Source organism: Lissotriton vulgaris, chromosome 5, assembly GCF_964263255.1.
Source record: "Lissotriton vulgaris chromosome 5, aLisVul1.2, whole genome shotgun sequence".
Taxonomy (NCBI): Eukaryota; Metazoa; Chordata; class Amphibia; order Caudata; family Salamandridae; genus Lissotriton; species Lissotriton vulgaris.
Window position 1 is genome coordinate 1,341,281,134 of NC_141693.1, and position 17,053 is coordinate 1,341,298,186.

General features: G+C 46.4%; 1 protein-coding gene across 1 annotated transcript in view; it reads right to left on the reverse strand.

Moving 5' to 3' along the window:
- SYCP1 (synaptonemal complex protein 1) overlaps positions 1-17,053 on the reverse strand; it is a 5,090,281-nt gene that overhangs the window by 1,253,288 nt on the left and 3,819,940 nt on the right. Inside the window, exon 34 of the mRNA XM_086919665.1 lies at positions 3,714-3,788. Within this exon, the coding sequence (XP_086775791.1) occupies positions 3,714-3,788 (75 nt within the window). The remainder of the gene's footprint in view (positions 1-3,713; positions 3,789-17,053) is intronic.

Consider the following 17,053-nt stretch of genomic DNA (forward strand, 5'->3'; position numbering starts at 1 on the left):
CAGAGCTGATTTGCATATCGCCATTGTCTAACCCGGGGTGGTGTGGAGTGCAAAAAAACGATGGATTATGACCCAGATCTTTTGACTGGGTTGAATGTGTGACATTGATCCACATTCGGTCCATCACCTGTTGTTTTTGCAAATACCGCCCTGTATGAAGACATAGCGCCCCTCAGTGTCAACGTTGCTGTGTGTCAGTGCAAATGGGACTGCCGGCCGTACCCAGATCAGAGTCCCTCGTGCAAACACTGAAAAGGTCGTGGCGAATATTTGCCCCCTCCACCTACGGCGAAGTGTGGCCACCTCTGCGGCTACCAGGTGGGTCTCCTGCAGCAGTGCAATCTGTATCTGATGTCGTTTAAGATAGGAGTACACCTGATATCTACGTGAGGGTGTGGGCATGCCCCTGACATTCCAGGTACAAAATTTAACCGTAGTCATCACAGTGTCCATCCCGCCCAAGCACTCGCCCCTCCCCCCCAGACCTCAGCCCGCCCCGCCCACGCATGCACAGCAGCAGTTATCAATGACCATTTTTCCAACCCACCATCCCACACAGACCAGGAATGCGCGCTGTTACACTTCAGTGCCAACACTAGTCTCAAAAAGAACAGGAACAGAACCATAATACCAAAAGGGCAACAACAAAACAAGTCGCCGCCCAAACGCTCTAACGAGCTCAATCAATCCGTGAGTTCAGTGGGGGGATGACAAAGTACGTCACTTAGGTAATACAAGATAGTTCACTAGGCCAAGAGAGCCTGGGCGAGGTTTCCGCCATTGTTTGTTCCAGAACCGTGGTGCGTTCGGACAGTTTCTTGTGGTCCGCTCGGAGATGCGTCAGGTCCACCGCTACCTTATCGATCTTGGTCTCCAGCGATGTACGGGTCAACTGCATGGATTCCTCCAGGCGCTCCATGGCCGCCAGCATAGTGTCCAATTTGGAGGCAGTCTGGTCAGCCTCGGAGTTCTTCACCATCTTTCCTTTGTTCAGTGTCCCACCAGTGCCGGTCTTCGCTCTGGTCCCCCCTGACATGGGGCTGGTCGACGCTGCAAAGCAGCCGGGTGGGTAGGCCCCCGCGATTAACACCGTTGAGTCCTGTGCGTGATGGCCACAAGGTCAGGCACTCTGCTCCACTCGTTCCGGGCGGTGTGTGGTCAGCGGGGGGGCCGCTATACTGCCAGGCCCTCAGGATCTCGTTCTATGACACCGTCTGGGGAGGGCGAGATGGCGGCGTCGTGACTGATGCGGGAGCCCCTATGCGCCACCGGCTGTCGCTGTGAGTGTCTCAATGGCGAACCGCCTCCTGGCAGCGCCACGTGTGGGTCGGCGAGGCCGGACCGCGTGGCCTCTCCGGCCGTTCCCGCCCCTCGGGCCTGGAGGGTTACGCCTGGCCGGGCAACTCTGGACACCACCCAGCGCAGTGCGGGGCTCCGTGCGGCTCAGCGCGGGGTAAGCAGTGGTGATGATGAGTGCGGGCCGCACTGGTTCCGCACCCGCGCGGGCACAGGCTAGCCCCCCCAGTGTAGGGCCGGCCGCCGTTGGGATTGCTCAGGTGCGGTCGTGGTCTGCATGTAGCATGGGCCAGGTCTCCGAGGGTTGGCCAGGCCCGGTGCTGGTTAGTGGCTGCTGTAGGGTGGAGGGTGGGAACAGGGGCCCAGGATATGGGACTTCAAAGCCTCTGTTGGTGGTCGCCGGGGCCCAGGGGAAATATTGTCAGTGAGGGCCCCCAATCGATAGAGCGCGATCTCCCTCCGGAGACCACGAGGCTCGGCTGGGTGTTCCCGGCGTCGTCAGGCAGGAGGGCCGGTGTCACAGCCTCCGGTGGGCGAGGGTGCCGTGTCCGCTTTCAGCTTCTGGGGCCCCCGAGTAGTGGGGCCGCCGGGGACACCAGGCGCTGTGGTGCGATCCCGTTCCCCGCTCTCTGTTGCGCAGGGGAGGGTGCACGCGTCGCGGCCTACCTCGTAGGGCCGGATCCCCGGCCTCTGGTGGTTAGGTTCGCCGGCTGGAAGTGAGCCCAGGGCGGGTAGGTGCCGGGGTTGTAGTCGGTCGGAGGGTCCGTCGCTCCGATCTGCCTCAAAATCGCTCTGGTGGTGGATGAGGCTCCTGGGTGCACTCGGTGGAAGTCTGGGCCCGTCACAGCCGAAAATGACGGAGAAATGGCCCGTGGTAGGGGAGCTTCACTCGGAGCTCAGCCCGGGCGCGTCCGTTCACATCGCGCGCTTAGCCACGCCCCCCCACCAGTGTCCTCTGTGACATTCTCTGCACTTGTGCCTGCCTCCTGGCTGTCATCCCTCTGTGGTGCAGTGCCTTCCTTCTCCCTGGTACGCCTGCGAGATGTCTTGCCTGTGGACATAAAAGCGTACATTAGCTCTGTGCTCCTGCCTCACTGCTTCTACAATTAAAATGTTCTCACTGAAACACTGTACATATTGCCTCAGCTTGTTTATGACTGATATGTTTTGCATAACTTGTTGCTTGGTGTGCTGTATGACATGGTAGGTCTTTCAAAGACTACATCTCCCATAATGCATTGCTCCGGTATAGTCCTACCTCAACTGGAGAGGGGTTAACACTGACACATAGGGGAAAGGGAAGGTGATGGGGTGGGGGTCATTACTGTGCATGCTTCTTACCTTTTCTGGTGGCAGCTCTGGCTGAGCTATCTGCATCTCCCAGTCCACAGACGCTCTCTGGTTCCATGGTGGACTCCACCAGCTCCTCCAGCTCAGTCAGGGGAGGTGCACGGTTCTTCCCTCCTTTAGTTTTGGTTGCCTCTTTGTGGATCTCTGCAATTTTCTTCTTAGTCAAGCTCCTGAGGTCGTACCACCTCTTTTTCAGGTCATCTATGTCCCTTGGAGTTACTCCTACAGCATTCACCTTCAACTGCATTTCCAGCCAAATCTTTCTTTTGGCAGATTCTGCCACAGTCAGGGACTGCTTTCCAAACAATTTATGGTGTTCTTTCACCACCTCCTCCACGAGGACCTGCTGCTCCATGGTGCTGAATTTTATTTTTCTCTTCCTCTCTGGAAGTTTTTTTTTCACTGCTTCTTGCCATTTTCCAAATTCGAAAGCAAAAAAGTTTTCCTGTGGCTCAGGGACTCAGCTCTGCTTTCACAGCCTCTTCAGAACCTTCTAATTACTTCCAGCTGCCTGGGTGTAGCCACTTCCTGGTTGGGAGGGAGGTGGTTGCACTTGATTGGCTGACTCATGGATTTCACTTTTCTTTCCTATCCGATTCGGTATTTACCGAATATTTATTTCCCATAGGATTGAATGGGAAGTACCGATTCGGTAAATACAGATTCGGTAAATTCCGATTCGGTAAATACTGTTTCGGTAAATTTCGAATTGGTAAATACCGATTCGGTAAATTCCGAATGGCTGATACCGATTTTTACCGAATCGGTAAAAAAAAACAACGATTTTTTACCTACATCCCATTTACCGATTCTAAAATACTGAATCGGTAAAATTTGGTATTTTAGAGTCGGTAAAATGGGATTACCTACATCTGGCCCATAGTTATTTAATGATTTTTTGGAAATGCATTTTTAAAAGGCATGCTGGTTGCCCACATATAGGCAGAGATAATATATTCTAGTGTTCACACATATTAATATAGCTCACACAATAGAGAACAGAGATCGTGTTACAAAAGAAAAAACTTCAAATGTGAATTTAGACATTCTCAGTAAAAATGACCAACCTTTTCCAGTATCTCTTTCTCAAGTTCCTTTCTGAGAGATGAAACCTCATTTTTCAAGTAAGAGAGTTCAATTTCCTACAAATAAATGATTTGTGACACAAAATAAATATATACGTTGAATCAACATGCAAAAATTGCTGTACAGTAATTTTTTTTATATATACAGATTAACAGTGTTTGCCATTTTTATTAAGGACGTAAAAAAATGATTCATGGCTTGTGAAAGTGGCCTGAGTTGATTTAAATGTGACTACTAATTGTCATTTAGACCATGAATGGAAAATGCCCATAGCCAGGAGTAAATGTTTTGGGGGCATGGACGCCATCAAAAATAAGCTATAACAGGGAGGTTTTAAATGTGGAATTCCCCCTGATATATGTAGGTAGAAATAGTACAATACGAAAAGGTATTGAATATGGGTGGACAATAAATTTTGCTCCGCTGGCAGAGTTTGCAGAGTTGGGCCCACTCCACTTTACGCTTGTAATGTGGAGTTCTGGCAAAACTCCGCAAATTGCAGCACAGCAGAGTTTATATTCCACCAGCGGATTTTTCAGTGTAGGAGGCCGTGACCATTCATGGTGAGAAAGCTTCAGCCCAAGCAGATAATCTTCTCAAGCAGCAGTAAAGAAGCAGTTCCCTCTGGCATGGTGTATTGTACAGCTCGCACTGATTTTGCAGTGCCCAACAAGCTCCCAGTACTAAAATTCAGCACAAAGTGCCAATTCTACCCGCTCGCAGAACTCCACTGAATCTCAAGGAGTTTTCATGCAACTCCGCAGAATTCAGCAAGTTACTTCCACCCCTAGTATTGGAGCACACAATGAATTTTTAATATATTCTGCTCAAAGGAATAAATGGGGCAATTTTGAACAATGGTAACTTTGTGATGACCACTCGTCCAGTATATTTATAATATAAAGTAGAGGTTATGAAGCTTAGAAGCCAGCTAACTTGCAGTTTATGGAGTTTTTAAAAAAACAAAAACGAAATAGATCACTATTCTTGTCCCGGATGTGCTAAGCTATTCCTTGGGCAAAGTTTGGAAACTTTCAGCCACCTTGACAAAGGGTGAGGTTTCTCTGACTTGTCTTTTTAATACTATTTCTAAATAAACATGTCCAATGTCCAAACTGTGTTTATTTCAATTAATTAACATCATAAACATTTTGCAGATCAATGCAATGATAATATTTCAATACAGTTAAAAAGATCAAATAAAAACAATATCGGCCTTTAACTTATAAGAGCAAAGGTTTGACATAAAGGCCAACAAGGAATCTAAAATAATGGAGAGTCCTTCTGCTGCTTGATGACCATTTTTGGCATGCACCTCCAGTGCCTTATGTTATCACTTCTGTATTTCTGAAACGGAGTTCAACAGTGTAAGTGCAAACAGCGCAATAAAGTGCAAATCTGTAACTTGTAGTGATCTGGTACTACTGGCTCAGTTATTTATTTGACTAAAATCTGAGCGACCGTTGAACCCTCAGCTATCAGCAACATATTTGCTTTTAGCATACATTTTATGAAAGATGCAATCGCTTGGGGGTATTTGCTTTTTATGCAAAAGAGTAGTGCATAGTGGCAATATCTGATGTCGTGTTGGTTGAAGATGGTCCGCAGCAAATCTGGTGTTCAGTGACTAAAACGGGGCATCAGACCTGTCAGCTCACACAGTGCCACATTATGACACACGATGTCGGCTCCCATCATATTGTCAACCGGTGAGGAGCCGATATCACACACTGTCAGGAAAAATGAGCTGAAAACCACTGTAATAATAGCTGATTTCCAGCTCATTTTCCGGGGCTTTGAACTGCCAAGCACCATTAAGAGGTGTGAAAATAACCCAGGACATAGGCACCAGCCTCAGCAAACTTTTCTTTATTTTTGGAGAAGGGGGCTTGGGGGCAGGGTAGGGGTAAAAGTGCCTTGAAGGTGCTTCTTCACACAAGGCTCCTCCCCCTCCTCACATGGCAGTTTTGTTCAAGTTGGCAGGTATGGAGCATATCAATAAGATATGAATCAGGAATTCTTCTTGTTGATGACAAAGCCTGCACGTAGTTATGAAAGGCCGCGGATGCAGTTTTGGAATGAAGTCAGTAATTGAGAACAGCCCAAATAATAAATGGAGCAACTTGTCGGATATTCACAAGAACGTGTGATAATTTGTACAAAATTAGCCTAACACAACTCTCCATATCGCAGTCTATCACGGGAAAACAAAGCTGTGTTAACTCAATATTCACAACACGGAGGTACCATGCGATAGGCCCATGATAATGCGTCAAATGTCCGCGATAAAGTCAACGCTACACCGCAAAAATGCGAAACACCACCACAAAAAAAGTTGCGATGATGCCAATCACAATACAAAAATCAGCGAAAACCACGGACAGGCCTGCAACTCACACACGTCTGGCGGGAAAAATCACCATAAAAAAAGAAACAAAACTGACAAACAAATGCTAAACAACAGCGAAGCACAATGGATGTTGTCGGAGCAGGAACGGAGGAGAACCAGAATCCCAGAAGCGGCGGTGCGCGGAGGCTGGAGGAAGTAACGCTTTGAACTCGGAGCACGGAGGGGTCGTGAAACTTAGGGGACGCCTGTAAGCTGAAACTGCTACCGCTGTGGTGAGAGGGCTTCTCTGGACCCTTGCTTTTCCTCTACCTCTACTTCTACTTCTTGCGGAACCTGCTTCGCGGGTCCCGCTGCGCTCCAGTGACCACAGGTGTGCAGGATTGTGACGCGTGGACTGGACCAGGGCTGCGAGCGCGCGGAGCAGGAATTCTAGGACCAGAAGCCTCTGCACACCGCGCCCGCCCACCAACACCTGGCCGCTCTCCCTGTCCACCACGCCCCGCCTGCAGCTCTTGTAAAGGGCGGAGTGGAGAGATCGCCGTGGGACGCCTGTAAGCTGAAACTGCTACCGCTGTGGTGAGAGGGCTTCTCTGGACCCTTGCTTTTCCTCTACTTCTTGCGGAACCCGCTTCGCGGGTCCCGCTGCGCTCCAGTGACCACAGGTGTGCAGGATTGTGACGCGTGGACTGGACCAGGGCTGCGAGCGCGCGGAGCAGGACTTCTAGGACCAGAAGCCTCTGCACACCGCGCCCGCCTGCAGACCAACGGGCCACCTATATAAGGGATAGCCAGTACCCGCTAGCGGGAGCGCGCGGGAGGGCGCCGGGAGAAGCCCGGGACAAGGGCGGGACCGTTTGTGGCCGTTCGTGACCTGGAGTGACCGGACCGGGCCACCTCTCTAACCTGTTTGATTCTCTTTTTGTAAGGACTATGGCTGGCAGAGACAATAGGATCAAATCCTCCTTAACTGGTAGCCTGTCAACCGCCGGAGGTATGGAGAAATTCCTCATAAGGGCTAATAATATTATAGACAAGGAGATAGTCATATTGGAAAAGCGTTTGTCAACTGAACTCATCTCTCTTAAACGCTCATCCATAGGACCCCTTGCTAATGCTAAAACGCCCAATAGAATTAGCGATCAGTCTGCTATTACGGAGATAATATCCCCACCTAGAGAAGATCCTGGCACCTTGGCTACCCTGGTTACTACAACTGACATTGTGGCCGACATTAACTGTGTCCCCGTAATCAATAATGTCTCCCTCTCATCCCACCCTGATATGAGCAATACTGAGAATAAGAGCCAAGGGGAAAGAGAGGGTGCAGTCAGGAAACGGAAAAGAGTGTATAACAAGAAAGAAACCAAAACGGGAAGGGCTGTAAAATCTGCTAAGGTGCGGGGGGAGCCACCCCAGACCACCACTAACCCCCCTGATGTCTCCCTCCCGACTAGAGAAATATCCATGGAGTGGGCCGTGGCCTTACTCAAATCAATCATATCCCCATTAGAGGCTAAACTGGATAGGCTATGCTCCAGAATATCCAATGTAGAGAAAACATCTGCCTCCATTTTAGCCACCCTTGGTAACCTCCAGAGTCAATATATCCCTCCGCCTACTATAACCCCTTTGATCCCTGCTCCTCTCAACCCGCATCCGAATCAACTAAATATCCCTCCACTGATTACCTGCATACCAACCCCTTCTCTGCCCAGTAATCCAACCGCCGATATTGTGGTGAGTCAACAACCAAGTCAATCTAATCCACCAGCCCATACGGTTGAGGGAAACCAGGGAGCAACCAATGAGGTACACAATACCCCTAGACCTAGACGGCCTGATCTACCACCGGAGGCCAATCAGTTTACTGTCATCCTAGCCGGAGTACCACCACTAGAAACAGGGGAATCAGAAACCTTTAGCTCCCTGAAAAATAAGGTAATCAAATGGCTCAACTGGAACAGACCCCTCCCGGGCCACTTACACAACGAAATTATCATGGTCAGGGGGGTTCCTTGGATAGGCAAGACCCCTAAAAACATCAATGGGGACTGCCTAACCGTTAGTTTCAGAGACCCCCGTACAGTAGCTCACATATGTGCAGGTTTCAATAGATCCTTTGATTCAACCATCCAGACCCTTCCTGTTTCTTATTTCTTTCCACCAACTAACACTCGCTACCAGCCGAGAAGAGGGGACTGGACCGTTGTGGAACGGAGGGGCAGGCAACGAGCGTACGATGCCAGACCACCTAGACAACCCCAATACGCACCCCAATTCCACCCCTTCACGGATCATAACCGCTTTGGTTGCCTAGACGGCCTAGAGGGAGTCGATTGACTACACTCCGTCTCTTCCTCTTTGGAGCAGACCCATGTCCCAGCTAACTCTGATGCCTTACCTACGGTTCATTTACCAACTCAATGTTTGGAAATCCTTCCTATCCCAGCTACCCCCATCAAACCGGTCCAGATTCCACCCGTTATGATCCCTACTACACAATGCATGGAAACCATTCCCATCATTCCTACCCCAGCTACCCCCACTGAACCGGACCTGATTCCTCCCGATATGACCCATACTACACCTTCTATCCCAACTACCAACACCAATACAGTACAGGACCCAAGGCTAAAGGGATATTCATTGGCAAGTTGGAACATTGCTGGGTGGCGGCAAAAAGCTTCAGCCCTGGGTTGGAGGGAACACATTGTGGACTTTGACATTTTATGTCTGCAAGAAACGTGGTCAGTGGAAGACATTTTCTATGATGGTTTTGTTTCATACAACTGTAATGCGGTAGAATCTGCAATGGGGAGGGCCAAAGGGGGATTACTGATTTTATTATCTGTTCACCTCCCTATACATGTAAGGAAAAGTCACATAGTGGGGTCCCACTCGCAAATTTTGGAAACATTAGTAGGCAGGGACAGAAATTTATTGTTGATTAACCACTACAATAACATCTTTGACCCTTCCAGTACCACTGTAGTAGACGAACTCGAATCTGTTTTGGACTCCATTCTCTGCAAATCGACTGTATCCTATGATATTGTTTGGGGGGGAGACTTTAACATCAGAACTTGCCCCCTCTCATATTCAACTACTTGTGGATACGATGGGGTAAATGGGGAGAATCTACTACACTTTTTACATTCTCCATACGGCACTTCCCTTAACAACCTGATGTTAAAATCTGATGTATCCATTCACCAACATGCCCCTGATAATGAGGGTAACCTGGCGCCCACCTTCACGGGGAGAAATACTAACTCTATTATTGATTTTCTGCTCATTTCTAACCGGGTAGCTCCCCATTGTTCGGTCCCACAGATCTTAGACCTCGGCCTGAGTGACCACAATGCTCTTACTATGATCATATACTGCGAGCTCCATAGAAATTTATTTTCCGGTAGGGTAGTTGCCGACATTATCCCATGTAGACCAAATGGGACTCGCATCAAGTGGTGTGGGGAAAAATCAGAGAATTTACACCGTAGTGTGGTGAAAGCTGGCCTAAATACGATACTTAGTTGCCTTGATACGGAAGCCCCCCCAGAACAATCTGTAAATAACTTTGAGAAATTGGGTGCCATAATTAAGCAAACCCTCACCACAAAGAAGGCTAAAACTAAACGGGATACACAGGGTTGGTTTAACCAAGCATGTACAAGGGCACTTAAAGCCCTTAAACTTGCCCTCTCCATAACCCCGAGAGACAGGGAAGCAGTAACATCCCTGAGGGCCAATTACAAAAAGGAGCTAAAACTCAGGAAACAAGAACTAAAAGAAATAGCCTGGGAGGATCTGAGTAAAGCTGCAGCTCTCCGGGACAGTAAACTGTTCTGGAGTACCATCAATAGCCCATTCCTGCAAAAAGAGGAACTCCCTGTTCTCACTGCCCAAGTTAGTGAAGATGGCTGGGTGTCCCACTTCTCAGGGATCTTCGATCCAACTGGAGAACCCAATGATAATTTTTCTAGTTGTATTACCCCAGTTGAAACCCCGAGAATTACGATCCATGAGGTGGATATGGCAATAATGAATAGTAAAGGGGGAAAGGCTCCGGGCCCAGATGGGGTACCAATCGACCTATACAAATTCGATCCAGCCCTCTGGAGTCCATTATTGACCATAGCTTTTAACGCCGCTATGGATAACAGGACTCCCTCTACCTGGGTTGAATCCATTATTATCCCAATCTATAAGAAGGGGGATAGAGGAGAGGCTAAGAACTACCGCCCTATCTCCCTTCTGGATTCCTCACTAAAAATCTTGAGTAGGGTCCTGTTAGCACGCTTGGAAGATTGGGCCTTAGATAACCATATTCTTGCCCCATCCCAATATGGCTTTAGAAAGGGCCTTGGTACGATTGAACAATGTATCAACCTGAACCTTTTAATAGGAAAGTATACCAAGGCCAAGCCGGGATCACTATTTTTGTGTTTCGCGGATCTTTCTAGCGCATTTGATTTGGTCGACCATGCCTTGTTATGGACAACTTTACTGGGTATGGGAGCCCCCCCTGATATTATTCATTTTTTAGCCACACTTTACTCAAATCTATCTGCCCAAATCCGCTATGGTCCAGTGGGGGAGTGCACACGAAAGATTAGAGTAAGATCTGGCATCAAGCAGGGATGTGTATTGGCCCCGTTGCTATTCTCGCTCTTCATTAACTCGGTTGAGCAAGAATTAAAGCAAATCCATGCTGATGCCCCCCAAGTAGGAGGCACCCCCATACCGGTATTACTCTATGCCGACGATACGGTCCTACTTTCCAGGACCCCTATAGGCCTCCAAAAATTGATGGACGGGTTCTATGATTTTATACAGAGAAGGAAACTTAAAATCAATAATTCCAAAACGTTTGTCATGGTGTGTGGGAAAAAGCTGAAACTTTTTAAACCCTTCTGTTTTAAGGAAAACCATATTGAAACTGTTACTAATTTTTGTTATTTGGGTGTTACTTTTAATGACAGAGGATCGTGGGCTCCAGAGGAGATTAATGTCAAAGCCAGAATGGGGAAAGCATCCTTAGGCGTCTTCCGCTTTGCTTCTAAAGTAGGAAGCCGCCGTATTGTTGACATGCTGACTATATACAAACACAGATGTACCTCGATAGCTTTGTATGGTTCGGGGGTATGGGGACACTGCAATGCCAGGGCCCTGCAAATTGAAGAAAACAAGTTTATCAAACGGCTGCTTTGTCTTCCCTCCTCGGCATCTACTGTTTTAACTCATTCGGAACTAGATATGGATTACCTATCCGATCTTACCGGACTCAGGCCATTGCTGGTATGGAAATCCATTTTTACCAAGACGGAAACTGCCTTTACCAAAGACATCATCAAGGACTGCTTACTCTTGGATAAAGTTTTAAGTATCCCATGGTTAAAATATGTAATTTCAACTGTAAAGGACCTGTTTGACATGGACATATGTAACGACCCCACCTGTCTGAATTCTCTAAGCAAACAGGAGCTAAAAAACGACTATCTTAGGGTGAAATCGGATGCGCGAAGTTATGCTACCAGAGAATATTCCACACATACTTTCCATTTTTCACTGAAAGATGATAGTCGTGGTATTCCCATGTACCTAAATGTTATCCACAGACAGTCTCATCAGTTTGTTCTCTCAAGATTGAGATTAGGTATAGTACATAACCTGGTTGCCTTCCCAACAATGAAATCTCACCCAGTTACTCCATGTCCATGTGACGGTTTTACCAAACAAAGCACACCGCACTTTTTACTACTCTGTCCTTTGTATAAAGCGCAGCGTATTTGTTACCTCAAGCCCATGTTCCTTAAATACTCCATGTATACCACAGGTAACGCCATGAGGCTTCTTTTTTCACTTTCTAGCCCTGATATATGTTTTTTTACTGCTACTTTTATTCTGAAATCCATTAGAGCTAGACTTAGTATGGTTTTCCCGTAAATGTATGTGCAGCAACTCCCACACCATGTGACAAGGCCATCCCTGTTCATCATTTTGTGTATCATGTATATGTAATGTTTTAACTGTATACTTTTATGATGTTTTTAAAACACTCGAATAAAGTTATAAACTGAACTGAAAACTGAATCCCAGAAGCCCCCCAGCGGACCAGCCTGTGACCTCGGGGTCAGTGAAGGGCAAGGAGAAGAAGAGTAGGAAGAAGCGCTTCAGTCTGCAGCAAAACAGGATACTGATAACGGAGGTGGTAGAACACCATCAACAACTGTTAATCACCTCCACTGTGTCATTGGCAACAAAAAATGGAATGTGGCAGTCCATCGTGTACAAGGTGAATGCAGTCGGAGTGCTGAAGAGGATAATGGAAGAGGTCAAGAGGCGCTGGAATGATGTCAAGCGCAAAACCAAGCTGAAACCCGCCGACAACCGGACGGCAGCGATGCAGACTGGTGATGGGAGTCCTGTGCCACAGGAGGAGCTGGACGAGATGGAAGAAATGGTGTCCACAGTCATCAGTGGGGAGACAGTGGCAGGAGTTAGGGGACCGGGCACTGCTCAACATGACCGGACAAAACAGCACCAGGGTGAGTAACGACCAGGGACTGGATGGATGGGGGAGATGGGCACAATGGCACACATGCACAATTAAGTAGAGCACATCTGCAGACAAACCATGCCTCAGACCACCAACTCCCACCATAAGACCAATGTACCCAAGTATGCAACTTTTCAGTACTGTATAAGGACAGAAGTCAAAGGCACACCGCATGTAAGGGAGAAGGGGCAGCAAAATCAGAGCTACAGGGGCGACTCCCCCAAAATGCAGTACACACACACATATCATGGGGCACATCAACATTGACAACCATGTGGTACAAACTGAAACACGTCCACAACAGAACACAGGACACAACAGGTGCCGCTTGTGTGTAGAAACTGGCCAATCACATTTGCCAATCACATTTGGCATTGCATGGAAATGGAAGTTGAAAATGTACAAGTACAAACACACATCCATCATGTTGTTGAAATGTCCACTGTACCCCATCAAATAGGCAGCTCCCCCCAAACAGCCACAATGTACACAGTCATGCAGTCCGAATGAAAAAATGTACAATGCAACAACATACATGTGAACACATTGTTAAACTGCATCTCCCCTTCACATTGCAGGGGGACAATCAACACCTCCTGCATAGCTACAACATACATGTGAACACATACCTCTCTTTGACGATGAAGAGAACCACCACAGCTTCAACTTCGATGCCCTCCAACAGCTCGAGGAGAGCCTCTGCACCCCACCTCCAGGATCAGGGCAGCCCAGCTGCTATGAGGAGAACCCACTCCCTGCACAGACCATGCAGCAGGCAGCACCAACCACCACGGCTGCCTCCCAGGAACCCCATGAAGAATACTTGGCCTTCCAACGCCGTGTGTTGAGGTGCCAAGAGAATCTGGCCGAATAGGTGTGTGCGGGCTTCGACCGCATGGCAGCCAAACTAGATGCTATACGTGGGTGTCTGTTAGGGACCACTCATTGTCCCTAACAGACACCCACAGTCTGCTCCATGCTCTCCAACGGACCGTAGCTGACATAGCTGGAGCCCTGACTCAGAGAATAGAACATCTGTCCAGTAAGAGTGGCACTAGCGATGCCACACGGGTGTTGGAACACATGCAGAGGTTAATGGAGACGATGGAGCGGACACAGGTGGAAAGAGCGGCTGCCACGGCTTCACACCAGCGAGACGTAGCTGGGTTCTTCAATGACCTCAGGACCATCCTCATGGCATTGCTGCCACAAGTAGAAGCGTTGTCCCAACAGTGGGCAACGTCACTTGATTGCACTCTGCAAAAAGCTTTTGTTAAAGTTCTTTCAATTCAAAATAAGATTTGTTGATTACATTTTGTTCTTCTTGTTCTTCCTTTATTAATAATGAATTCTTCATTATTCAGATTATTTCAATCATAATCATTGCCTTGTATGCCAAATGCATTTCTGGCCTTGCCCTCCATCAGGGAACTTTAGATTTCTATGAGAAGTAGAATACACAGCCAATTAAGTAAATGACCTACAATGCATATTCTTAATGTGACTAGTGCCGGTGACTGAAGTGATATTTACACAGGCACAACGCTGTGAGCGAACAGTGGATGGAAGTGAGGTGACTACTTGTTAGGAAAAGAGACCGGGTCAGGATTGAGTGATACAAGTTCCAAACATGGGTTAGGGCGTGAATGAGAAACGTGAAAGAAGAACGTTCAGGGAAAACGTGCGGGTCAACATGCTGGTCGGGGGACTAACTACAAAAACGTGTAAATGCTTACGTGATATCAGTTGTGAACTTGTGTGATCCCGAGGGTTCACTAGTAGAGTCACTTAGGTATAGTCCCTAAAAATGAGTACAAAATGGTAAGTTGAAAAAACGAGTGTTGCCGGGTGTATTCAGGTATCACCGCTACCATAACGTGACTAAAGTGAACTTATATACATCGGGTGAAGTCAGCGCTGGATTCAAAACCGACGTAATTAACTGTGAATGAAAAGATGCATCCACATTTTTATATAAACACAGATGTTACGATATTCTCAAAAATAATCCGCAATCACTTGGTACGGGTGCGGTAAACTTACGGTTCAGGAGGTGGTGACGTTTCTTCGTTAGTGACCGCCATGACATGAGGAAGTAGGAAGCCTGAATATATTGTCACGTGGGAGTGAAGTATGATAAACATAAAAAAGGTTTATGAGGGTGAAGGAGGAACCCGTTAGTAATTAGAAAAAAGATCCGCGGGTGATCCCGTGTTCTGAACCTGAATCAAAGGTCGAGGTTAAGGAAAAAATACCCGTGTGAGATGAGTGCTCGAAAAACGTCGTGAAAGGGAAACCGAGTGTAATAATGTGATGATCGTGAGCCCGTGGTTGATACAAAAAGTGTAAAAAAAATTAACCAACATCCAGTGTGGTTATAATGCCACTGAGTACATATTTGATGGAAAGTAAATAATGTGCCTACGTCAATACATGTTCACAATAAACAAATCAATATATGTGTCCTGCAATGGATACTTCTAAAAACATCTGAGAAAATAAAGTGGGATAAGGTATCTATATCAGTATATCTCATTCTCTGCACAGACGATGACTTAGACAAATACAAATTACCTGCATGAGTTCATCAAAGAAAACAATAAGTTCATCAAAGCTAACAGTATAATTCCACACGTTCATTCAAACCCTTCGGTTGGGTGGTATTGAGATGATTGATCTAGTGTATTTCCCTGCGCAATAAATGCTGTGTATTGTCTCTTCCAGGAAGTGGTTTAACCAGTTCCAAAACAAGAAAACGTAACTGACTGGGGTTATAATTGTGGGTATCACAATGACTTGCCAACGAGGATTTGGATTTTTTTGTGCGTACGTTACTCTTATGCTCGATTAATCGTGTTTTTATTTTTCTTTCCGTTTTGCCCACACAGGCCAATCCACATGGGCATTTGATCATATAGGCAAGGTACTGCTGTCACAGGTGGCTGTCACTTTTAGTTTGATCGGTGTGCCTTTATTTGGATACATGATGGGATTTCCTTTGATTATAGCTTTGCAATTGCCACAATTGTGACATGGTTATGTCCCTTTGTATATCGATTTGGAAGTTTTATCCGCTCTGTTGAGAATTTCTTTCATATTCTTTGTGCGTAAATAGGCAAATCTGGGTTGTCTAGCAAAAATCCCATTGAAATCCTCCTCCAATGTAAGTAGTGACCAGTGTTTTAAGAAGGTTTTCTTGATGTTAAAGCTCCTTGTTGAATACTTAGAAATAAAAATCATTCTGGGTTCTTCTGGTTGTCTTGTTTTGGGTGGGAGTAATCTTTCTCTTTGAATGTTGGTAACTTTGGTTTTGGCTTCCTCCAGGATTTTTTCAGGATAAGATCTGTCTTTGAATTTGCCAATGGTGATGTTCATCTTTTCTTCAAATGATTCTTGTGTGGATGCGATTCTCTTTAGTCTTAATAACTGTGAATATGGAAGATGTTTTTTTAAAGCTGGCTGGTGGAAACTCCTAAAATGCAACAAATTGTTTCTGTCTGTTGGCTTGGTGTATACCGTGGTCGTTAGGAGTCCATTCTCATGGTGAACCATTACATCCAGAAAGGGTATGACATTTTTGTCAATATTGTGTGTAAAACCTATTCTATCATTAACCAGGTTGAGTTTTTCAATGGCTTGAATCAAAGCTGGTTCTGTTCCTTTCCATAAGATGGAGATGTCATCTATATATCTTTTATATAATAAAAGATTTTCAGCCCATTCCGGTTGCTTTAAGATATGATCTTGTTCAAAGCGGTACATAAAAATGTTGGCGTATGCCGGTGCCGCATAATTTCCCATGGATGTTCCGGAAGCCTGGATGAAGAATTCATTGTTCCATTCAAAATAACTGTGGTAAAGTGTAAAATGGAGCAGATCCATCAGGAATTCCTTTAGATCGTCATCAATGTGGGTCATCATTAGAAAAGATGCAACAGCTTCTAGACCTAGGTTATGAGGAATGGATGTGTACAATGATTTGACGTCTATGGTACACAAGATCATGTCTGTTGTGAATTTGGATCGATTTTCACTCAGAATATTTAGAAAGTGCGTTGTGTATTTTCTGTATTGTGTCATATTCTGTCCTATCGGTTGCAAATGCTTATCCAAATATTGTCCAACTAGTTCATGAATGGTGTTGACTGTAGAAACGATTGGTCTGCATGGAGGCTTGGCCGGATGTTTATGAATTTTTGGGATCATGCACACATAAGGTAATGCGGGATCGTTCTTGATTAGGAATTCTTTTTCTTTTTTGCCAATGGTGCCTTTTTCAATAGCCTTATCAATGATGTTACTCAACACTTCAATGAATTCTTTCATGGGGTCAGTGCGCATTTTGGTGTACGTGTTAATGTTGTGAACATGTTCGTTGACGTTCATGAGCTAAAATTCTGTGTCCATGATCA